The sequence below is a fragment of the Megalops cyprinoides genome, chromosome 4 (assembly GCF_013368585.1).
Source record: "Megalops cyprinoides isolate fMegCyp1 chromosome 4, fMegCyp1.pri, whole genome shotgun sequence".
NCBI classification, from domain to species: Eukaryota; Metazoa; Chordata; class Actinopteri; order Elopiformes; family Megalopidae; genus Megalops; species Megalops cyprinoides.
This window is the reverse complement of record NC_050586.1, coordinates 36,493,180-36,518,306: the sequence shown is the minus strand read 5'-3', so window position 1 is coordinate 36,518,306 and position 25,127 is coordinate 36,493,180. Positions and strand designations below refer to the sequence as shown.

Sequence of the window (25,127 nt, the reverse complement as noted above, 5' to 3'; positions counted from 1 at the left end):
ACCTCAGGAGTAGCACATGCTTCTTAATAATTTGTTTCCTTTTGTAGCATAATAAAGTGACCATCTGGCAAAGATTTAGCAATAGGCAGTCTATAAAAGTAGTAATAAAATGGCTTCTTATTTACAGCACAGTAAAATATACACTTTAGAACTCTCTCAAACTACCTGAAGCGGACACTTAATCTGAATATGTATTTACAGAAGGAATCAAGACTCAGTAGTATTTTTACAGACTAGCAAAAGAGTTGTCAGAAATACAGAGGGTAGACAAAACAATGGAAAACACAAAACAGTGTACGAATATTTATTAATTAATAAGCAATTAGGCTTTGCTTTCAAAAACAGCTTCAATCCTTCTTGGAATGTGGTTACACAAGTTTTGAACTGTTTCTAGTGTTATACTGAACAATTCTTCTGTAAGGAAAGCCACCAGCTCTTTGAGAGATGAAAGAGGTGCAAATCTACTCCATGCTTTACGTTCAGGAACTTCCCTTAAAGGTTCAATGATACTTAGATTTCATGACTGGGGAGGCCATGGAGGGTGTTTGACTTCATCATAGTGCTCTTGAATCCATTTAGCATCCCCTTTGTGAAGCTCATGGCATAGTTTTGTTGAGACTGGGTCACGGAGGTGTAGATTCAGTTCTGTCATAATTTTTGAAGCTGTGGTTTTGGGGGGGTTTTAGCAACTATCCTGTTACTTGTTCTTCCATCCCCATCAATGAGCTTTGACTTGCGACCACTGTTCCTCTTTACTGATGTGGATCTTCCTTGTTTGTCATATGCCATCATGCTGTTTGACACTGCTTCCCTTGGCACATTAAATAATTTTACTGTTTCTGTCACCGACACAACTGCAGTTTGGGCACAGACTATTTGACCTCTTTCGAAATCTGTTAGATCTCTCATGTTGCTTTAGAAACGCACATATCAAAGGGTTGACTTAAAATATCTTTCATAGCAGAAACATATTGGTAATTACTATTGACATTAATATGTGCATGTGATGACTCCTTTTTAAGTGATTTACTTCCTTCAAACTGGATTCGTTAATGATTTGGTGTTTCCATTGTTTTGTTTACCTTTCTGTATATTTATAATACAATTTCTCATTTATAACTTTAAAATCAAACTCATGATGAGCAGAGAAGTCATTTGTTTTATTAATTTCCCGTAAGACAATGAAATCTTATCTTATCTGACATCCACAATATTAAGTATACAAAAAATAAAAGATGACAATCATTTAATACATGCCTAATTACATTAATGTACATTAAAAATTACATAACTGTACCATACAGTAATTTACAGACAGTTCAATTATAGAACACTGTGGGTTCTTGTGGTAAGTTCTCTGACAGCCATTTATTCAACACAACAAGATTTCTCTCCAACCAACGGATATTCTTCTTGATAATTTCTAAAACATTTTCTGTCACTTTTAATTGATGTCCTTGAGATTTCAATGATTCAAAGAATGCCTTTACCTGCCAGAAGAGAACAAATTGTAAATTAATTACAAATATGCCAACATACCCCCCCCCCCCCCAACTAATCACATTTTTAAATTTTACTTTTTTTTTTGTGATTCTATTTTAGACTCAGCAATTGTATATTAGACTTGCATCACCGTGACAACCTTTACATGCACTGAGGAGCACTCGGGTGAGACGAATGTAATATTCCAATTCACTCGCATGCAGCCAATGGCTATTTTTGCAAGACAAGTCACACAGCACACTGCAGCAGAGAGGGCATTCATTGGAAGATAGGTGCTACGTCCAAGCAACCTGCAGGTGCATGACAAATCACACTGGAGCCTGAGAGCATTGAGAGGACGGGACCCTGACCGACCTACCCACCCCTATCCTTGACAGAACAAAGACAATTTGTTTTGCCGCTGTGGGCTCGTGGTCATTCTCAGCCGATGACATTGAACTTGGTTTGAAACCGAGCCATAAAGTACAGCTTGGGCTCAAGGCGAGTGCCTTTACCACTGAGCTGCAAATATTCACATGTTTAAAATGTACAGTAGTTTCAGACACTAAAGTCATTCCTTATGACCATGTTAGGGCAGTCCAAGAAAAAATGAGGCACGGACTGATCAAGGCTTATGGAGGCTCTACATTTAAAAGCATTGCAAAGAGTACCTGAGAGTCACATGATATCTGCTTAAATGCAGCCCACAGGGGGAAAAAAATCTCCACCACTTTAATACTGGCACTTAAGCCATGCTCGAAAAGGAAGTTACACTATGGCATGCCTCTGTTGAGCCTCAAGACAGGAAGTGCACAAATCTCACCTCCTCCAGTTCTTTCTCTGAGGAAAAATGTCCTGTGGTGCCCATAATGATTCCCCTGATTGCTGATGATCCCACATGGAACCTGGAAAATTGGCAACACATTGTTATTACAAGGTAATTTATGATAACTCATGAAGCGTTGGACAGTGCTCACGTGGAAAAGAAATTTTGAAGGACCAAACACACGTTGCTTGTTATCATACATATAAGAAATGATCACTTACATAATAAAAAGCAAATCTTTCAAATTCTCATATTTTCTTTTCTTCAGTCTATTGATGTCAGATACTAGTGCTTCTACAGCAGCTAACAAAAGAGAAAGTAATTTAACAGGTTTAAGAAATATCTTGCTTAATTTTACAGCTAAATTTCACTTTCTTAAGACACAACACAGCATCTGTTCACATTCAGTATCACTTGCTTACCAGCCCTAACATGTCAGTCCAAAGATGCACAACATTAATGTCTAGTTCAGGGATAATGTGCCAATCATATCAATTTGGTGTATATAATACACTGATGTGTCAGGGAGCTCAGGCTAGGACTCAATCGCAGACCCAAAAGTGCGTCGGTTTCCGGGCAGAATTAACAAAATCACAAGGCAGATCGAAAACCAGTTCACAGGCAGGGTCAAAACCAGAGAGGCAGTCCAAGGGAAAATCCAGGTACGGGAAAGTCGGAACAGGCAGGGTCGGACAACGGGCAGGCACAATAGGGCGAACAAAACAGAGCGGCAGGCAAAAACAGATCAAAAAACAGGCAGGTCGAAATTGGAAAACAGCAAAAGACGAAAAACGGCGGGGACGAAACAGTTGGAAACTACTGCTACGAACTAGCAACATCTACACAACAAACAGGGTATATATAGGGACAGTCTGATGAGGGGATGAGATGCAAGTGTGCAGGTAATCAGGCGGAGACAGGGCAGAGAGCAGGGCAGGGCTGAAACACAAGGGGAAAAACAAAAGCACATGGAAAAAAAACCAAAACACAACGGCTAGGGGGCGGGAGCACTGACATGATGAGCCAAAACATTATGACCACTCACAGGTGAACCGAATAACATTGATCATCTCCAAACAAGGGCACATGACAAGGTCTGGGTAGATTAGATGGTAAGCGAACAATCAGTTCTCGTAGTCAACGTGTTGGATGCAGGAGAAACAGGCAGGAGTAAAGATCTGAGCGACGTTCACAAGGGCCAAATTGTTATGGCCAGAGGACTGGGTCAGAGCATCTCTGAAACACCAAACCTTGTGGGGTGCTCCCAGTCAGCAGTGGTGATTACCTACTGACAGTTGTCCAAGGAGGGACAAACCACAAACTGGCAACAAGGTGCTGATGTGCGAGGGCAATGAAGGCTATCCGGTCTGGTCCGAATCGACAGAAGGTCTACTGTGCACAAGTCACAGAAAATTTTAATGATGGATACAGGAGGAATGCATCACAACACACAGTGCATCGCACCCTGCTGCGTATGGGGATGCGTACCCGCAGCCTATGATGACCCCTGTCCACTGTCGAAAGCGCCTACAATGAGCATCGGAACTGGACCTTGGAGCAGTGGGTCTAATGGGTCCGGCCATTCATGTGGACGTCAATTTGACACATGCCACCTGCCTAAACATCTTTGCAGACCAGGTACACCCCTTCATGGCAATGTTATTCCCTGATGGCAGTGGCCTCTTTCAGCAGGATAATGCGCCCTGCCACACTGCACACATTGCTCGGGAATGGTCTGAGGAACATGATGAAGTGTTCAAGGTGTTGCCCTGGCCTCCAAATTCTCCAGATCTCAATCCGATTGAGCATCTGTGGGATGTGCTGGACCGACAAGCCTGATCCACGGTGGCTCCACCTCGCAACTTACAAGACTTGAAGGATCTGTTGCTGATGTTTTGGTGCCAGATACCACAGGACACCTTCAGGGGTCTTATAGAGTCCATGCCTCGGTAGGTTGGCGCTGTTTTGGCAGCACCCGGAGGACCAACAGCATATCAGGCAGGTGGTCATAATGTTTTGGCTCATCAGTGTATATTCATAAGCGAAAAGAAGAAAAAGAGAGAGGCTGTTTTATATGTATCTAAGTTCTACACCGGCCCGAGCCATATTTCTGAGGTGGTTATACTTAAAGGCAACCTGCATGTCAAACCACTTCATTGATCCAGACATGTCCTGTTTGCTCTACATATAGGGATCTTCGCCATATAATAGCAAGCAATTTAAACTCCCGAGGCCTAACCTAAACTGCTCCAGAAAATATCCAGCTGCAAAAGCAGCCAAGATGTAAAAAATGTGAAATATGTCGCATCCAAGCTAAGCAAACAGCATAACACATTCACTCGCTATGAAACGGAATGACTGCAGAGTATATGGAGGCCAAGCTGCTGACCTGCTGTTTAGACACAGCCATGTCTGTTGCAAATGCATGAATAGCCTCACTGTGCGGCGCCTAAGCCATCACATGCAGAGCATTTCCGCATGACAAACTCTGTGAACACTCATCATTGTGCTGCTGCAAGTCACGACTTGCAACCTGAGGTGTCCTCTGTCGTGGAAGGACAGCCATGGTTTTCCTTAAGGAGGTGGGGGGAGCGGTAATGCAGTAGAGAGCTATCATCATGGTCGGCCATAGGGAAGCTTTTATGACACCGATCAAGGTAATGACCTGCAGCAGTAAAGCAGTAGCCATATAAATATGTATATCAGCAAAGTAAATTTGCACAAGGAAGTTGGTGTAATGTGACTAAAACCCAGAGGTATTAAGGAAGTGAGTCGCCTTGCTTTGCAGCTGAACACTTACTTCTCCAGCAGCTTATTCCAGTTTTTCTGGACAAAGTTCCAGGTTAGTGCCTGTCCCACAGGGTTCTGTGCTACAGTGACAATGACAGCAGGGAGATCCTGAGTTCTGATCACCTCTCCTTCCATGCCCAGGTCAATCAATCTGCAGACAAGCCCAGAGCAAAAACAACCCTGAGATTTCAACACACTTACAGCTGCACATTCCCTTCCAGAATAAGTAATCACAAGCAATCATTTAAAGCATATACCATAGATAGGAATTAAGTTAACCTCGAGTCACAATATTCCTGAAAATGATTCATAACATTCATTTATACAGCAAACTGGTCAGCAACCTTCTATAATATACATCTATACATCTAATACATCTATACATCTAATAATACATCTAATACATCTATACATCAAAACTAAATTTCATTTGTCATTTAAAATAGTACCAATATATTTAAAATTGTACTGCATTTCATTGCATTTGTACTTCTTGGGCATTTAAACTGTAGGGCCCCCTCTGAAAGAGCCACTGCATTTTTCTCAGGACACATACTTGGCTAGTTTCTCTGCATCTTTGGTGCGTGTCAGCGCGAACAGAATCTTGTTCTTGTCGCTGGACGAAAGTGACCGCTTGTAGGCATTCAGTAGAAAGTTCCAGTTTCCAGTGCTCCGGGCTCCAACGAGATACACTGGCCTCAGCACATCAGTGGGCAGGCTAATGGAAGATATGACAGAGACACATTTTCACCACTGACCATTGCAGGGAAATCAGTTTGTGACCAAGTAACAGGGAGCAGTTTGGTGCAGATTTCAGTTTGGTGGATGAAGTCCAGGTCTTGGGATAATACTGTACTATAACAATGCTACGGACATTCCACAGTATGAAAAGTGTAGAAATGAAAGGCAGAGCAGAGAATGGATGTTCTGTTCCTAAATGCCAAATAAAATCTTACAAAATGAATGACACAAGGTTGTCTGTTGATTTGAGGTGGTATCTTTAGGTGTCCTTTGTGAACTTGTCATTTGTTTACCTAACAAATATCATTTAACATGTGTATCAAATTGGAGCCTTAGATGATCTTACAAGTTTTCAAGAGGCTAAGTCCATTAACACTTACACTAGACCCACCCTAAGTAAACAGCCCTGGCAACCCAAAGCTATAAAAACTTGGCACATCTACACATCTTCTCTGCGTTTTATCACCGGCTACTGGCAGGTAGAGCAGACGTAATGCAGCCACTCTGTGCGTCTGCCTGTTTGCCTGCACTTGAACAAAACAGCTAAAAAAAAGTAATGGGCAGAAGTGAATGAAACTTTGTGAAACAACAGCTTGTGCGACAAGGAATACAAATTTTAATTTGAGCGCTACCAGGACAGCTCTTAAGGGCTCTACAACCGACTCCACAACCTTCGCGCCTGACAACAGGCCTTTCTGCCTCTGGGACGGCCCACCTCTTGGTGCCATTTGAAGCGACCCATTCACTGAAGAGCTGGGAGGCCCTCTCCACACATGGAGGGTACCCCAGGTCACAGGACAACTGAAGGAGATCCGTGCGGAGCCTCCGCTCTGACACAGAGCCTGCATTGTTCCATGTCTGCTTGTCGATCACATCCTTGAAATACCGCAGGATATAATTCTGAAACGACAACATCGAAGGCATTTGGCAGCCTCCAGAAACAAAAAGCCTACACAATTTCCCTAATTTTAATGGTGCTGTTTGGAAAAGGGAGTTTAAATTGCAGACTAATACCTATCACAAGTTACATACCAGAACTTGATAACTTGATAATGCTTTTATCACAATGTGAAGGCTTCTGTTCAGTTCTCACTCATACAGTGGATCACGTACCTATTACCGATTTCAGAGGATAACTTTTGAAACAGACCTCAAAACAGGCCCAGATAGAAAGAAAAACTGAAAGAAGCCCCAACCTTTAAATTTTCTGCAGTGTCAGTAATGTTTTTATTCTCCATCAAGCGGTACAGGACGTTGAAGTAAGATATTCCCTGCAACAAAGGGATGTTGTCTGTCTCCTCCTTCAGATACCGTGTCAAGTTCAGGGCTCTGTCTAGGGACAGCTTCCCAGTGCTGGAAAATCAGACAATCAACACAGAGTAATTTAATCCTTAAATTAAGTATACAGTGCTAGTTAAAAGCAGAAATGGATACAGTGATTTTCTTTGTATGCATTTTTTTCTCGTTAATGCAGACCATAATACTCATTTTCCTGAATAAAATACAAATGTTTCAACATTTTTATGAGGAGCTGTTTGCAATTAGCCAATCACGCTGTGAAGGCAAGCAAATATACTGTATGTATTTTCATATGATATAATTAAAGACTGTGAATTGTTTCCAAACAGTATTTCAACATGTAATTAATAAGCAATAAATAAACTGTTGGCAATACTGAACACCTCCGAGATACACACATACACCTATAAACGTACCCCTATGTCTCAGGTGTGACATTTCTTTATTTTTTTGAGGCTATAAAAGGGCCTCAAAAAATCTCAGGCTGGCTGTAAAAAAGGCTATGACAGCTTTTATGCATTATGTTACCTGACAAGCTGGAGTGCATTGTGAATGAGGTTTGTTCTGTCTTTACTGCTTATTGCATCATGGTCCTGATCCAGCAGCGCAATCAGTGAATCCCATCCTTCGTCTCCATAGTGAACAACATAGTATCCACTCATGTCCACATTGAACTTAATCCAGCTCACATCTCCCTCTAGCTGAATTGTGTCTGCATTACAAGAAATCAGTCTGAAACCCCTGAAATGCTCTACTGCTTAACAAATATGAAAATGACCAGTGAAAGCAAGAGGAAATAGCCAAAGAAAAAAAAGTGGAGAAAAAGTCAAGAAAATTTTCTAAAAATTTTAGTCAAGCATACCTGCTTTTGTTTTGAGCAAATGTCTATGCACGCTTCTGGAATGGCTTGTTACATAAGTGAGAGGAATATGCCACAGGTATCTATTGAGCAAAGGGACATAATAAACACACACTACATTTAAAAGATTTAACCCATTATATGACTACACATTATACATACAGACAAAAACAAAAATACACTATTGATTGGATCTTATTATTTGGCTGTGTTAGCTGAATGCATCAAATGGTGCTAATGGTGCTCAATGCATTGTAATTCTGAGAGCTCGTAGCAAGTGCTCCAGGAAAAGGGCTGCTGGACTGTGCACTGCGCAACTGAAGGGATTATGGGTAAACACTAACCCTGACTGTAGAGCGGGGTACTCCGTGTCATCCTCAAGCACCCCCTTCAGGAACCTGCTCTGCTGCAGCCTGACCTGCCGCCCCGCTCTCTCCACCGTGATCAGTGGGATACCCATCTGGCGAGTCCAGGTGTCCATCATCTCCCTCAGGTCCAGGCTCTCACAAGTGTACCGATACTGGGAAATTAACAGACACACAGAGGTCTCACCAGAAGGCACACCCTAGATGACTGTAATCTCTTTTAAGTGCCTGGGCAAATCCAAACCAACTGTTTTTAATCCTTTCAATATTGTCAGTTTACAATAACCTTGTAACATACCAGGCAGAGCCACTGTATCTGGGGTAAGATAGCTGTATTTGCTATGATATATTCTTTGCAGTTTTTTTTTTCATGTTCATTGGCAGACTGGTAGTAATCCATGTTCTAAACAACAGTCATTTCACCTTGCACTTACCAGTCCTTCTTCGGCTTGTGACGACGTATAACAGAAACCACCAGTGGAAAAGTCTCTCTCAGTGGATGTCTGGAGGAAGCAAGGGGGCATGCCCAAGATGTACATTTACTTCTGTAATATCATTTCTGTTTAACCGAGAATATAATGTCCAAAACTCCTTCCTCCATAGCCTAGGGCTTACGTTTGCTATGACATCCCATAAGTCGGCACTCCTGGCATTTCTGTAGCTATACTTCTCCAGGTAGTGAATGATTCCACTCCGAAATACCTCCTCACTCAGGAAATCTCTCAGCATATTCAGGACACAGGCACCCTAAGTAATAAACGGAATGGGACATGCATAACATTTCTACTAGACAGCCAAGATAGTAACCCCTTAGCAGATTTCATCCTGTATCTCTTTAGTACCATAAGACTCTACTTTCATAAGTATAAAAAGAGCTCTTTGGCTTGTAATATCAAAGCCAGGCACAGCTCACAGGGAACACAATTAGTTTGGCAAGAGAAGTTGCATGATAGGTTACAATAACTACCTACCTTGTCATAAGAGACTGTATCAAACATTTCCATAATCTGCACAGGGGTTTCAGCCGGGTTGGAGATCGGGTGTGAAGAATTTAAACAATCTTTCATCATGGCCCCAAAACACACATTTAAAAAATAGTCATCCTGCAAAAGAGTTTTGTATTTAGTAGGAAAATAATTCCATGGATTTGGAAACTCAAACAGAGGCTTGACTCTTAAGTGCAGTGATGTAATCAAATTTCTTGTGAAAAGAAAAAAAAAAGCCTACGTACCACTTGAATCTCAGGATAGGTGCTATTGATAGACACTCTTTCCATATACCTTGCAAAGCCTTCATTCAACCAGATATCATTCCACCACTCCATGGTGACTAGGTTACCAAACCACTGCAGTTGAAAGGACAAAAACATACAGGTCAAGACTGACTTCGGTCATTAGAGTTCTCCACGACTATATGGTTGTACACCATCTCTTACCTGATGAGCAAGCTCGTGGCCTATGATTTTGGTGATCCAGAGCTTGTCTGTAGCAGATGACGTCTGTGGATCGTAAAGTAGAGCAGTCTCTCGGTAGGTTATTAAGCCCCAGTTTTCCATAGCCCCTGACTGGAAATCTGGTATGGCAATCAGGTCTGAGAAAGAAAGCCTGATGAATGCATGTTGTAACCTATCTCTGATACAAATACAAAAAGAAATGTTCAACCTGAACAAAACACAGTACAGAAAGACAAATTATGTCTGCACCTTGTTTTGGCAAGGGATAGCTGATGTTGAAGTAACCCTCGTAGAATTCCAACAATTTCACCGCCACTTCAAGCGCATAGTGGGTTTGACTCCACTTCTCTGGAACAGCGTACACTGAAACCTGTAAATACATACAATCTTACAACATGCTCTCTCACTGCCCTTCGCTCCAAGGTCAACACCTGTACGCTCTGGGCAGGGATGCAAAAATGAATCAATTTTCTTTCGCTTCCTAAATAAAATAAAATATGTGTCTGATGCGTAATAAGCACTTTTGTACATCCTGCCTTGTAAGTCGCCCTGGGTAAGAGCGTTTGCCAAGTCACTAAATGTAAATGTACTGCTAGTGGCAGACCCATTACAAAGATCAATAACAGTGGCAGTAATTTACTGATCCTCTCTAAGTAATACTAGGGCACACTAACACAGAAAAGACAACTGAAACAATGATACAAGTGTCTTGAGTCCAAAATATCAGGTTACACAAAGTCACAGGAAAAAAAAATATTTCACTTCATTGTGCATCAAAGTTAAACAAAATATCTGATAAAAGACAGGGATCAGTGCCAGGACATTGCAAAACATAAGATACTAAAAAAGCTTATGATTTTGGTGAACACTCTGTATATCAAGCATATATATATATGTTATAAAACACGGAGGCATCAAATTAAAAAGCACTGAATACACACCAGTGAACCACTGGAGAATTAATGGAATGCTAACTCGAAATGCAAAATAAAGCATCTCACCTTGACCCCGGAGGATGTATTGGCACTAACGGACCTGAAATCACAGACTACGTAAGCCACGAGGTACGTGCTCATTCGGACACTCTTGTCAAAGACGTCTTCCACTAATCCATCTTCACGCTCCACAGTTTGGATCTAAATATGAAAGGTTCATTTAGGTTGGGGTACTCAGAAGAAAAGAACCAAACTCATTGTGGTCTGGCCGGCACAGACTAAATTGCGATCGCTGTGTCCTGTCAATATTAACAGGTAATAGTATAAACAATATCGTCTGAGTACGAATTACCCGAGGCATGTTAGACAGTGCAATATGTCTCCTTTCCCGCTGTATCCTAATGGTAAATGTGGCTTTAAACAATGGCTCATCAAAACACGGAAAAGCCATCCTGGCAGCAGTGGGTTCAAAGTGGGTAGCTGCCAATACTCTGTAGGAAAGAAAAGGCAACATCTGCTCAGCTCTGCCGTAAAATTCACTGCTAGGTGAAGCACAATCTGAATGTCGTTTTTGCTATATTGTGCCGCAAAACGAACAGTGACAGCATGCTTGAAACAATATAAATCATTTACACTCAGCATCTGAAACTCACAGTCGTACTGTAAGTATATGCATTGTATGTATGTACCTTAAATATTTCCATATAGACATTTAGCGGTCCCTAAGCTGTCATGTTAAACATTTAAGGCCGTTTTAAAGTTCTAATCAAGGTTTATACATGATAATTACGATAATTGTAGATTTTCTTGCAAATCACCTTCTTTCACCATCTGGGGTCCGATACATGCTTTTATAGAAGCCATCGAAGCCATCTGCCAGACTCCCTTGGAATTCAATGTACAGCTGATAGCTTTTGGATCCACTTAACTTGTCTGGGGCCAGCAGAGCAATCTGCTCGTGAGGTAGATGTTCAAGAACGGTAAGACTTTGTTCCGTGTGCACTGACGACCTGTCTTCTTCCCTTGTAATCCTCGCACTGTTGATCTCCAGGCCTTTGCTGTGCAGTACAATATAAGCTGTGTCCTGTTTTACATCGACGCAGATCGTCACAGATCCAGTGAATTTCAGTGTGGTCAAATTTGGATGAATGCTGAGGTCGTAGTGGGTCGGTACAACATTAGGTGGGAGTCTCATTTTGTCCCAGGGAAAAGGCTGCTTAATTGTGGTCTCATTCATAAGGCACGCCAGAAATAGCTGAAAGCATACTGCAAGCCTCAGAATACTCACGAGATGCTGCTTCTCATTTGCAACCATCTTTGAAATTAGTGTCTTGCCGTATATTGTGTCTATTAGGTCTCTATTTCTTCAGTACATTTTTAAGGTTGGGGTAGATTATGCTTCCGAAGATTGTGCTGTGTAGTTGAAACAAATACAAAATAATGTTTAGCGACACAAAGGCAGACCCAAACACAGTTATTTTGAAACCATACATGCCGAAGGGTTAAACAAGTAAAGCAGAAACTTCGTGCTAAAAGCGAACAATGTTGGATTAATTCCGAAGGCGGAACACTGTAACGCATTAAACGAGTATAGCTGCCGTTCAATAGTTGATTGTGAAGTGCTGTAAGGTGGTCAGTAGGCCTATGTTTGTATTAATATAGCCTACCTTCACTAATGTTATTCTCCACTTGAAAGACGCAGGCAGCACCGTCGATGTACAAATAAGTCAACAAACTAACCAACCACAGCCATTTTGCTAACGAGGACAGAAACTATAAGCATACTCTACATCTGATGTTTTCATTACAATATTTCGTTGCCTGCGAGTGATCATGGGATATTTTGGAAGTTTCAGTGGAACGTCAGTAGTTTTGAAAGAAGAACGCGCCAATTTGCCAGGCAGTTTGATCCTGCGTTAAAGTTTCACTTTCTGTTTACATTTGTCAGGGCATTAATCAATATATTGTGTTGACTTAGTTCTAACCATGGCGCACACGCTGTTGAACTTACAAAAAAATGAATAAATAAAAAATAAATAAATAAAACTGACACCTTAAATTCCTTCTGGTGATTCTTCCTCTTTTTTAGTTCTTTCTGGCGTGCTGGAAAAACATTGATACGGTATCAGACCTTCGACTGTAGCCTATTTTTCATGTTACCACAACACGGGGACAGGAAAACCATTCGGATGAGATACAATCAGCAGTCCATTAACGTACCGAAAACTTGCTGTTGTCATTGTGTAAAAATGTCGCTGGATCCTTTTTAAATGTTAAATCGTCAATAATAATTAGGAAATTCCACATGTGCTCAGTTCATGTAAAGATTAATCTCTTTAAAGCTTACTGTACCCCTCTGTATACTGCTCCCCTATGGTGTAAATTTAAAAGAGCTAGTATGCAAAAGCTTCAGGTTGCTTATAATGATTCTCTGAGGATATTGCTCAAGAAACCCAGGTCCTGTAGTGCAAGTGATATGTTTTGTAATGCACACGTCAGTACCTTTCAGGCATTGAGAAATTTGTTGCACAAATTTATTTGTCACTTGAACAACTCCCAGAACAACCTTGTTTTGATGCTGTCAAATCCTAGATTTAGTGCGCTACGCTACCAGTCATCTATGTGGAAATACTGGTACAAGTGTCTTTTATAAGAAGTGCAATATTCCTTTTTTATGTATGTTGTATGTTATGTCTGTCTTGTGTTTGTGTGGACCTTGAGTCTGACAAATAAAGGTGATGATGATGATGATGATGATGATGATGATGAATAAGCACATCCTAAATTATTTCAGGCAGCAGATGGTTCCAGGACCTTTACTGCCTTTAAAGAAAAGAAAAAAATCGTTTCCCTTTTACTTATCTATTTATTTATTTTACAAAAAACTTACAAAAGTGTCTTCCTATGGGTATGCTTTTGGTGGTCTGTAGCTTTTCTGTTCCCCAGCTTGTATTCTACAAATACTAAATGAATATACATGAAACCCCGCTACCGTCACAACACTCAAGCACCAATGCATTCACACATCAATATTGGGATTTTAATGCAACATAATATTTTTTACCCCTCCAGCTACAATATCATGCAAAATAACAAGCCATTACAAAAACAAGAAGCAAATCTTTTTAAGCATTCAGCATATTTGAAAGAAAACGTTTTGGATGGGCAGACATTCGCTTCAGACACTGGATTTTTTCTGTTGCCATCAGCATCCATCAGTTTCCTCATAATGAAAACATTTTCTTGTTTGCAAGCATACTGTATCTATCTGTGGAGTGGAAACCCATGGCCTCTTGACCATTTTTGTGCCCTACAATTTGGATTGATTAGCTGGAGAACATTGGATTTGCATGTCTACATCTCAGCACAGTTCACATCATGTGATGACAAGAAGTCATTGTGGTGAGCCTGTTTTCAGAACAGTATAAAAATGGTGTTTAGTAAACATACTCTGAGGATTTGCATTCAGTTAAGTGAACAGTAACAAAGTTACCGTACGTTAAGCAAAGGAACCTTTCTGCTCAGAACTGCATGAAAGTGAGGATCCACCCAATAATCACAAACAGCTGACCTGGTGCAAATGGCTGTGTGCTGTTTGACAGAGGCCTGCCCCATGAAGTTGAAAAGTGTGACATCAGCATTGTGTTTATTGTTTGTGATTGGCTGGTGGATTCATGTGGTGCTCCTCAGGGCAGATGCTTCTGCAGCCAGGTTCTCAGAGGCTCCAGGTTCCTCTCCAGCCACATGATGTTCTTCTCCACGTTCTCCACAGCCACCCGAGTGACCTGCAGCTGGGACGACTGCTCCCGTACGGATTCAAAAAATGCCTTGATCTGAAACAACGACAAGCATACTCTGCATCACATTACTGTGGGCACGACGCAGTATTTTGTCTTTCTTTGAAATTGGGAACTGCTGTAACTGTTGTATAACCTGTTGTAATTGTTTATATTATGCAACATTGCATTGATCAAATTTATCGTGTGTACATAGGCCAGTGTTATCTGCATTGGTACATGGACTGAATCAACTCAACTACATGCTGTGTAACTATAACAGTGTACAAGTTAAAAAGCTACAAATTCTGTAATGTAGTGGTATTATCTTACCTCCTCAAGCTCCTCCTTTGATGAAAACTGTGCTGTTGTGCCAATTAATATATTTCTTATACAGAAAGAACCCAGCTGAAATCTGCAGGTAAAGCGTACAGATATGAACAAGTACATGTGTAAGTGGCTTAGTGACTGCACAAATTAAAAAGTATACTTTTACTATAACTATGCACATCAAGAACATTCTAATACATTCACACCTTCACAAACCGATGGTTGTGCAATATCTAATGATGTTAAGGTGAAATAAAGCGAGATAAAATCAAGCAAGGGAATCATTTGCCTCCAGAAACAAAATCAAAATCAGACAAAATATATTATATACTGAAAATAGCCCCAGAAGTGAGTGGGTACATGAGATTTTTTTTGTTTGTTTTCAACATTTCTGAAGTAAAAGCAAAATTTGTCCATACTTTTCCACCAGTGCGTTCCAGTTTTTCTTTACAAAGTTCCATGCCAGAAAGTGACCCATGGGATTTCTGGCGACAGTGTAGATTAATGAGGACAGATCCTGTGTCCTGATCACCTCTCCTTCCATGCCCATGTCCAACAACCTGTCACAGAAACAGAGGTCCCATCAAGTCCAGTGTCAAGGCCCATATTGTGAAATTGTGAACCACATTTGCTTTTTTTGGTGGTATCTGAAAAAGTGTTACTTCAGATTCTGCATTCAAAGAGAGCTTTCATGTACCTTGACAGCTTATCAGAATCTTTGCTGCTAGCCAGTGCTCCCAGGATTTTGTCTTTTTCTGCTTCAGACAAGGAAACACGATATATCTCCAGAAGATAGGACCAGCCCTCATTGTCCTGAGCCCCAGCTGAATAAATCGTTTCAGCCACATCAGTAGGTAGGCTGTGGAGATGGAGGAGAATCGTTTTGGTTAAAATAAAATCTAATTGGATTAATTGGAGGACAGATAGGTAGATATGATGGCTACATGTGCAGGCACACAGAGAGGTTGAACGTTTAAGGACCTAATTGAGCTGTTGGACTTCACCCAGCTGTTGAAGAGCTGCTTTGCCTTTTCAACACATGGAAGGTAGCCAAGATCACAGGCCAGGGACAGGACCTCTGATCGCAGCTTCCTGTCAGAGACAGACCCCGTGTCGCTCCACGTCTGCTTGTCGATCACAGCTTTGAAATACTGCAGAATGTAAGTCTGCATCAAGAGAACACAAGAGACAGACTACTTAATAACCAGACAATAATTTCACATGTGGCTACATCCATTCATGCGTTTAGATTTGTTTCAGTGCTCAACAATAAAAAAACAACTAAGCAGAGTCAGAAGAATCGTGCTTTGTGTGAAACTCCAACAGTGAGCAGACTGGGTGACTTTTACTGTCCACGTTTCCTGTGAACCGAATGGGGTGCAGTGCCATGTGAGCAACAACTGGACTTTGATTAAGTAAATATTGTTCCATAGTGCTCTGTTTAGTTCATTGATTGAAATGTTCTGAATCAATACTGACAACACAGGCTGGAACATGTGACCAGATGAAACTGTACCCTTACTGCAGACCTATATCCTGAGTAGACGGAGTGAAGTCACAGGCTTTTTTTTTAGTGTCAACATATTCTGTAAACACAGTATTGAAACTGAAGTCCCTGTTGATGTCAGATAACTAACATTAACCTTTCTGTAATGGCTTTACTGTCAGACACTCTCTTGCCCAAGGTTGTGCTATTACTGTATTTCATGGATCACACCCGGCACTATGTGTGTAAAGGGTTATGTCACTAGCATTGACCTTCATGGAGACTCTTTTTTATCTCTTCAAGGGCTCAGGATCATGTGAATGTGCAGTAACCTCTGTCACAATGAGGGTTCATTCTGTTAACATCTCTGCCCTCATGTGGTGGGGTCTTGTAACATTTGGGTGGTGTCAGCTGGGCTTTTTGCCATGCTTGCAAAATTGGGTTCTGAGTATTTTTGGTGACCTGGATAGATTTTAGTATCATTAGCCATTGACTGGCAGTTCTGTCAAAATGTATTTGCCTTGCTTTGCATGTGACTCAGGTACTGTTGCGCTTCCTAAAAATGTAATGTTTATGTTAAACATATGCTCATTTTCTTCTGTGTTTCTCTGCTATGAAAAAGGGAATATCCTAACTCTAAGTGTGATTTGGTCCCTTTGCCTCCAGTCCACACCACACCATGAAGATGTTTGCTTTGGTGTTCTCTTGCTAAGGCTTGCCTTTCACTAACAATGCTAAATGGAGACCAGTTGCCAAAATGACACAGTATGCCTTGTTCACTCATTGAGTGTGAATGGGGCACATGGTCCTTTGTGTACAAGTAATACTTCTGTTCTCTGTAAATGTTTTGTGATGAGTCCAGTGCAGCTTTGAGAGGCTCCTTCTCCCATGGGCTATGGGATGTTAATAGATATATAAAATGGTAGTGAGCAACAATGCCTGGTGTATTTTTTGCACAAAGGACACTGCCTGACCACTTGATCGCCAGAAAATCGTGACTGACCCCTTAACATCTTGCAGCAAAGCAGCCAGTCATAAACCCATGACAAACCCAGTCACAAAGCCAGGGGGAGGCTATAATAAGTAGAATTTCATTGAAGTTCTAAATTTGGGAAGATAATTTTCAGATAATCTCTAGTCTCTACACAATTAACAAAATATGCACAACCCGGTCCCATCCACGACTATAAAAATCCCATTTATGACTTCTTTGCCATGTCAGCTGTTCATGGCATCTATCCTCTACTCACATCTCCCTCTTTCTTTTCCCTGTTTTTTGATTCCTATGAATGGGGTCAGCAATCTTGACCTATGGCCAGACAGGCTCTCCTTGTCAGATTCAAAGCCGAATATACCACTATTAAGTACCACTATACTTAAATCAATTTACAGCCCTCATGCTTTGATTGCATGGAAATTCATATCTGCTGAAGTAACTTAAGCATATCATTTATGCACTCTGCAGCCATACTTTCAGGTTCTGTGTGACATCCACAATGTTCCTCTTTTCCAGCATCTTGTAGAAGGTCTCCAGGTACCCCAGGCCTTGCAGCAGCGGAACATTGTGCGTTTCAGACTTCAGGTAGCCAGTGAGGTCAAGAGCTTTACTTAGAGGCAGCCGTCCTGCCCTGGATACATTAAAGGTTGTAGTAAAATCAGGCTGGTCAGATCCACCAATATGCAATGCATGCAATATGAACAGTTAGAAATGTTCTTAAGATTCCTTAATTAATAACTTAACAATTTCCTTTGCTGCCATGGTAAAATGGCTAATCAACCCCATTAAATGTAACAATACTTGAACTGTAATGATATGTGTGATGCTGTAAAATTGTATATTTCAAACATCAAAATTATTTGTAGAATGGTTGATACAGACATGCTAGAGACCTACGGATTTCTGGACTGGTATGATTGTTGCATTCTTTAGCTGCTCACCACAATTGCTAAAGCAAGGCGCAGATCTTATTAAGAGGGTCTTAAACATGTATCAGATCTAAACACTGGATAAAAGTATTTGAAAAGCCAAGCAGATAACAGTGTGGTGTGAAGTGAGAGGCTCTTACGTGACCAGTTGAAAGGCATTGTGAATGAGGTTGACTCTGTCTTTATGTGTCAGAGCTGTGTGGTTTTCCTTCAGGAGGTCAATTAACGTGTCCCATCCATCTCCCTCATAGTGGACAATGTAATATCCATTCATATCAGAGTTAAACTTCACCCAGCTTACATCTCCTTCCAGTGCAAGGGTATCTGAAAGAAAGACAATCAGTGCAACTGTAATGAGATTTGTATATACTGTGAAGTATTTACATGGCTGAAAACTGCACACTTACACACAAAATACTAAGTGCATTGAGTCAGAGTAAATTGTCCATACCCGATTTTGTTTCCAGCAAATGTCTCATAGTATTCTTGGAGTTACTTGTTTTATACGTCAAGGGAACATGCCACAGGTAGCTGAAAAACAGTATTCCACACACACAGCTTAGTTATTTCTGTGTGGCTTATTGTAGCCACATTGCTTTAACAGTGTAAGGCAGCTTTGGATGTGTGATTAGAGGATGAGCCAGACCAACTGTTCGCATAGTGCATTAAAAGAATGAAACAGATCTACTACACAGCCATTTCTCATACCTAATAATACTGATGAGTGGGTAGCGGCAGTCGAATGGTGCTTTTGTTTTTCTCACCCATGTTGCATAGATAGCCATAACGGGTCACTGGGCTGAACCGTCTTCAGGAAGCGCTCCTGCCTCACCCTCAGAGCCGAGCCCTGCCGATCCACTATCACCAAGGGGATGCCTTTCTGCAGCGTCCAGGTGTTCATCATCACCTTCAGGTCCAGGTGTTCCCCGGCGTAGCGGTACTATTGATGAGCCAACAAACAGGACTGACATTTACTGCTCAGCTCCACCATACATATGCATCCGTGCAATGAAGTCAGAATACAACATTCTGGGAGGTGATCCCAGCCACGTAAAATATTGCTCTAAGAAACCATAACCTATTGAAATGGTCCAATGTTAAACGTTACTAGCCACTCACTGCATTTTTTGACGCTTGACCGCTGCTGTAGCAGTACTCCCCTGAGGTGAAATCTTCATCACTGCAAGTCTGCAACCGAACAGTTTTGATTTCTGTCAAATGAAGATAGCTATTGGGGCATGTATTTATACACAGAGTGAAAACAGAGGATCGCAATGAATTAATACACTGGCGATGCTGTTCCACAGGTCTTCATTCTTGGCATTGCGGTAGCTGAAGCGCCTCAGGTACCGCACAATGCCACTCTGGAAGACGTCATCAGTCAGGAAGTGCCTCAGCATGTGAAGGATGCAGGCGCCCTAACATTCCAGATTAGAGTCTGTTAGAAAACAGCTGCATTTGCATATAAAGCCATTACCCCGCTTGCCTTTTCACAGCTTTCACCAAACCCAATGAAGCATTACTGGACTTCTAAGCACGTGTCAGCTGTGAGACTCAGCGTGTAACTTAAATACAAATATGTGTAAAGGTTTTCAAAAAGACTCAAGATTCATTCAAGACTAAAACTGATTTTCACTGAATGATATTTCAATCAGAATTTCTCCCAAACACAAAGAGCCTGATTTATTACTGTCCTGAATATGAGTATTGCATCTTGTTGACAGCGGTTAGGATATGGTGTGTTTTACCTTGTCGTATGACACAGTGTCGAACATCTCTTTAATTTGTGTGGGGTTCTCAGCAGCACTGGATATTGGTCTGGAGGAGTTGAGAGAATCCCTGCCAATGGCAGCAAAGCAGGTGTCGAGCAAATAGTCCTCCTAAGAAAGCATACAGGATTCATAAGATTCATTTTTCCAGAGGGAAAAAGTGTCTTTAGCTGGTGGAATTCTTTGAATGCAATGTTCTCAAAGAAAATTCCCATTTTAATGATGATCATAGTTTTAGTTCCGTCTACACTCTTCAAAAACAAGATGCAAATATACCACTCTCAGCTCGGGGTAGGTGGCATCAACAGAGACAAACTCCATATATCTGGCAAACCCCTCGTTCAGCCAGATGTCGTTCCACCACTCCATTGTGACGAGATTGCCAAACCACTAGAGCAGGGGGACAGGAACAAACTGAAGTTTTTATTATGATAAGGGTACATTTTAGATAAATGGATGTCTGTATTTAAGAAATAAATCTACAAAGTAACCTCAGACCCAAATGCATTCTGCTGCACTCACCTGATGAGCCAGCTCATGTCCGATCACCATGGTCACCCACAGCTTGTCAGATGCAGACGATGTGTCGGGGTCAAAGAGGAGGGAGGTCTCCCTGTAGGTGGTCAGACCCCAGTTCTCCATGGCACCTGATTGGAAATCTGGGATGGCGATCAAATCTAACAAAGAAGAAACAGAGAGCAGGATCACAGCTTCAGTTTTAACAGACGTGGGTAGATGATAAACTTTGAAATGACATACAATGAATAACAAAGCAGAAAAGACAGAGTGAGTAGAAACACAGGACATGTTCTTAAGAAGTCTACCTAATACTAATAAATAAATAAAAACCAAAGATACTGCAGTTTGATGCACTCTGACAAGGCTTCGTTTTTCATGACTTGCTTTAGACTGTTTTTGTTTTTTTTGCTTGCTTAAATAAATTTAAATCGTCTGATATTTGCAATTCCTTTCAGTACCCAAAGCCAATGTTTTTTAGATTAAAAAACTGCCTCTGCATCTTACAATCTGAATAAATTAGAAGAACATCAGATCAGAAAATCTGTAGATGGAGCCATTGTTACCCTGTTTTGGCAGGGGGTAGTAGATGTTAAAGTATTTCTCATAGAACTCCAGCAGCTTCACAGCAGCCTCCAGGGCGTAATGTGTTTGGTGCCATTTGTCAGGAACTGCAAATATGGAGACCTACAGTGGGAAGAAATAATATTACACAATTGTTCATTTTGACTGATGTTGGGAGGCACTTGAAACAGATATTGTGCTGTGGCATTTGATTATGCATTTTAATGGACACCATTGAAAATATTATGTCTGCCATGTGTTGAATGCTAATACTGGAGGCTAAGTGACATCATCCCACCCGCACAGTATCAATACACATTCTTAGGACCAGATAGTGAGCAGGGTGTATTCCACATTAAAAATTTTGTCTCTGTCGTTGCTGAAGTTACATGTTTTGTAATTTGCTGGCTTGCTATGAGCATTCTTGAAGGGGTGTGATCTAAAATAAGAACATCCAGGAATGCACCAGAACCTCCTCTTACCATCCAGAACCTCCTGGATGGAGGAGGGATGCAATACAGGGGATATCTGGTCATAATCTGTAGTGTCTGTGTCTACTGTGCTATGTCAAGGAAGCAAAATGTGGGGACGGCCAGTGTAGTATTGCTAATAGTACGTACATCTATTCCAGATGCAGTTCTTCCACTGACAGACTTGAAGTCGCACACAATGAATGCCACCAGGTAAGTGCTCATCCGCACGCTCGCTTCAAAGTGATCCTCAAACAGACCACCCTGCAGAGACACAGTTTGCTCCTACAGACAGAACCAAATGGGAATAGTAGTAATTATCTCATTAGTATTATTTCAATAACAATGAAAGTAAAGAGCTCCTTTGTACGTTTTATATAGGCACATTTGCATTAAAATAACATTTTATTAAGATAAATTTGTTCTAAACTTTTTGTTACTTTTGTACACCTAATACTAACTATCAGATGTTGCTAATCGTTTTAAAAGCTTGAAACATTCCTCTACACTTGATAGAAGTAAGTAATCTTATACTCACATAGAATGACAGTAATTTTATTGTACTGAGAGGCCTTCTATGGCTCACTCCATAAAGGTAACCTAAAGAAACACTGATTTTCATACTTTCATGCTGTAGGTATAAATGACAGATGCATACATACAATGGGCATGTTTGACAGTGCAATGTGTGACTGACTCCTCCTTATCCTAACGCTGTAGTTCGCCTTAAAGCTTGGCTCATCGAAGCATGGGAAAGCCATCCGAGCAGAAGTGGGCTCAAAGTGTGTGGATGCCAGCACTCTGAACACGAAGAGCCAGAAGGAACACAAAAAGAAATTCCTTAGCAGAATTCACACATAATAATTCAAATCACATTTTTTACGTGCTTAGCTTTCATGGACGTAACTGGTCTACACATGCCTTGTCTCACCAGTTGCAAGTTCTGTGTTCAAATAATTACTGTATGTGTGCTGTTATGTCAAGCAGAAATGTACAGGAGACCATCTCCATTTGCAGAATTGTTATTTTTGCTTTCAAACATTCATGTCAGATGACACTCTCTTCCTGAGGCAAAAGGCATCATGCCATACTCTCTCTTGTATTTATTATGCATATCACATGCATTTATAGCCTGATTACGTCAATACACATTTGAATCATTTGATTTTCACATGATTTTTCACAGAAAAAATGTTTTGGGTCAGAAACAAGTCTTTCTGCACAAGTATAGCACAGCATTTTGCGGATTTCACAGTTATTTCCAGAACATATCCCACACAAATAGCAGGGGTATCCTGTACAAAATTCTCTTATGAACATACAGTTCTTCCTTGTAGTTGGACCAAACATATTCAATAAAACAGGTACCCCCCACAACATTGCTTGTGTTGTAACACACTAAGATATGAGCCGAGTCATCTCATTTCCAAACATCCTTACCTTGTTTCCCCAGTTTTGGTTTTGTATGTACTTTTGTAGAAGCCATAAAACCCATCACCCAATGGAGCAGCAAATTCAAGTTGAAGAAAGTACTTTTCCCCCGTGAACAAAATTTTGGGGGAGAAAATGGCAATCTGCTCGTGGGGTGGGTACTCCAGCACAGGTAGCTGCTTCTCCGAATGGTGGGCCTCGCTCTCATCCAGAATCGTCGCCGCAGTGATTTTGAGGTTCTTGCTGTGCAGCACCACCCAGTTGGTGTTGTTCTTGACGTCGATCTCGATCCTCACCGACCCGCTGAAGTTCAGCGTGGTCAGGTTGGGGTGGATGAGGAGGTGATAGTGGATGGGTACTATGTAGTTAGGGAGCCTGACTTTGCTCCATGGAAACGGAAGGCCGTTTGTGGCCTCGTGTGCCGTCTCAGTGGCAGAATCATTGCCATCATTGGCATGGCTTACACCAATGCCACAGTAAGGCAACAAGGCTAAAATTAGGAAATACATAATCTAAAATCTAATCTCGATCTAATATCAATACATAACGTAAAGAATGAGTTAACAAAAAACAAAAATCAAAATGGGCAGTTGGTTGTGATTGGACAGGACCTCTGCTTAGTTTTCATTCCAGTCCAGATAACAAGAGTAGAGAACAACTTGAAATGTTTCACCACACAGATCTCAACCTATCAGGGAGAAAATAAGAGAAACATTAGATGAACTCTCTCTCAGTCTCAGACATTATACATTTGTTTTTTAGAGAAAACATGCCTGATCACTCCTTGACATATTAACATGACCATAAAAACCAGCATAAAAGACAACCATACAAGCTGAGCTAGAATATATATATACACGAACAAGTATGCCAGTCCTGTACCTAACAGTCATATCTCCCTTTGTAAACAAAGCCCTCTGTGTGTAAAGTACAAGGTCAGTGTGTCTATTTGAGGACTTTCCATCCACATGCAGCTGAGGCAGTGAGATGTATGTGCATGTGATGCAGCTTAACCTACCAGCGACAATCCAGGCAGGAAGAAGCGCTCATTCACTGCCGCACGTCTCCCGCTGGAAACTAAGCCAGCTCCGCTCCCACTTTTGGCATGTACGATCAGCACGATCACACCGTGAGCTGGAGCACAGGAGCCCCCTTCAGCACCAGGGCTAAAAACGCGCTCAGACACGGTACGGTGCCGTTGTGTTTTGGAGACAGGAAGCGGAACGCATTTACCTTCAGTTTAGCTGCATCATTCGGGCCTGCTTCTCTCTCCGAGGTTTCAGCTTTCATTTTCTCTTTAATGTGCCCGACCCACAATCCCCTGGTGTGCAGCTGCTCCCGGTGCCACTGCTGCCTCACTGTGTTCTCTATGCAAATGACAGCAGAATAGAGCTCCACTCAGATAAAGCACCCAACAAAAGGCAAAGAAAACAAATGCTACTCCAATTATTCAGTTCAGAACTGGTTGCATTGATTATTGTCTTCCCCCCCCCCGTTTCTCCAATTTTGTGGTTTCATTGTTTTTTGTGATTATTTTCTCTTTTTTAACAAATACTGTGTACATCATGTTTATGTACTGTAACTGCTTTTATTCATTGTTTCTCCAGTAAGAAACTGACACTGATAGGATCATAAGCAACTGGCATTTATATGGTGAAAGGACACAAGCATTTGCTTAAGTTAAGATTGTTTGAGATATAACAGATGGTCATCTCAGTGTGGCATAGTTGCTTACAAACATTTGGTGACAGTATAAGACAACTGCTACGGACATGTACACATACATACACACATATTCATTAAATATTAGTGTGTAAATGTCACGTGAATTCTTGAAAGTTCTGTCACATATTTAACAATTCAATTCAATTTGGCCATAGATAATCCATTTAACAGTTGTATTTTCAGTATCAAAGTAATTGAAGTACATGAAAGTTATCCTGGAATACTGGTTATTTTTCCAAATCAGTAATTATTGAGGGTGGTTGCACTTTTTGAATAAATGGTAATTCTTTCCTTTGCTTTGACTTTTGTCAGTGTTTGCCTTCTCTTTGGTGTCTTTTTTGTGTGTGCTAAGTGAAAAGGTGTAAACCAATTAATATAATGTAA

General features: G+C 41.1%; 2 protein-coding genes across 2 annotated transcripts; both read right to left on the bottom strand.

The window, feature by feature from the left end:
- Positions 1 to 1,156: 1,156 nt before the first annotated feature.
- LOC118777018 (endoplasmic reticulum aminopeptidase 2-like) lies at positions 1,157 to 12,626 on the bottom strand. The gene is made up of 19 exons (XM_036527711.1): positions 12,418 to 12,626; positions 11,569 to 12,163; positions 11,103 to 11,241; positions 10,817 to 10,951; positions 10,065 to 10,185; positions 9,798 to 9,952; positions 9,594 to 9,707; positions 9,334 to 9,465; positions 8,978 to 9,109; positions 8,797 to 8,865; positions 8,342 to 8,517; positions 8,001 to 8,080; positions 7,667 to 7,850; positions 7,036 to 7,192; positions 6,555 to 6,739; positions 5,655 to 5,816; positions 5,109 to 5,249; positions 2,306 to 2,387; positions 1,157 to 1,490 (listed from the first exon to the last, which is right to left on the bottom strand). The coding sequence occupies exons 2-19, from the start codon at positions 12,063 to 12,065 to the stop codon at positions 1,320 to 1,322; spliced, it is 2,832 nt and encodes a 943-aa protein (XP_036383604.1). The 5' UTR covers positions 12,066 to 12,163; positions 12,418 to 12,626; the 3' UTR covers positions 1,157 to 1,319.
- Positions 12,627 to 13,653: 1,027 nt separating this feature from the next.
- LOC118776965 (endoplasmic reticulum aminopeptidase 2-like) lies at positions 13,654 to 24,325 on the bottom strand. The gene is made up of 19 exons (XM_036527634.1): positions 24,252 to 24,325; positions 23,028 to 23,706; positions 22,250 to 22,388; positions 21,738 to 21,872; positions 21,120 to 21,240; positions 20,560 to 20,714; positions 20,314 to 20,427; positions 20,017 to 20,148; positions 19,555 to 19,686; positions 19,388 to 19,456; positions 19,033 to 19,208; positions 18,720 to 18,799; positions 18,409 to 18,592; positions 17,814 to 17,970; positions 15,838 to 16,022; positions 15,554 to 15,715; positions 15,276 to 15,416; positions 14,860 to 14,941; positions 13,654 to 14,583 (listed from the first exon to the last, which is right to left on the bottom strand). The coding sequence occupies exons 2-19, from the start codon at positions 23,525 to 23,527 to the stop codon at positions 14,437 to 14,439; spliced, it is 2,811 nt and encodes a 936-aa protein (XP_036383527.1). The 5' UTR covers positions 23,528 to 23,706; positions 24,252 to 24,325; the 3' UTR covers positions 13,654 to 14,436.
- Between the last annotated feature and the right edge of the window lie 802 nt (positions 24,326 to 25,127).

Bases quoted from the DNA above. Each gene is read 5' to 3' on its own strand.
- LOC118777018 (XM_036527711.1), bottom strand. From the start codon at position 12,065: ATGGTTGCAAATGAGAAGCAGCATCTCGTGAGTATTCTGAGGCTTGCA. The intron at 11,242-11,568 runs GTGATTTGCAAG...TCTTTCCTACAG, and splicing joins ACCCCAGATGGTGAAAGAAG to AGTATTGGCAGCTACCCACT. The intron at 6,740-7,035 runs GTTGGGGCTTCT...TTGTCGTTTCAG, and splicing joins ACACTGCAGAAAATTTAAAG to AATTATATCCTGCGGTATTT.
- LOC118776965 (XM_036527634.1), bottom strand. From the start codon at position 23,527: ATGTATTTCCTAATTTTAGCCTTGTTGCCTTACTGTGGCATTGGTGTA. The intron at 16,023-17,813 runs GTATGGCTGCAG...CTCTTGATGCAG, and splicing joins ATGTCACACAGAACCTGAAA to ACTTACATTCTGCAGTATTT. The intron at 15,417-15,553 runs GTACATGAAAGC...TTTCTGTGACAG, and splicing joins GATTCTGATAAGCTGTCAAG to GTTGTTGGACATGGGCATGG.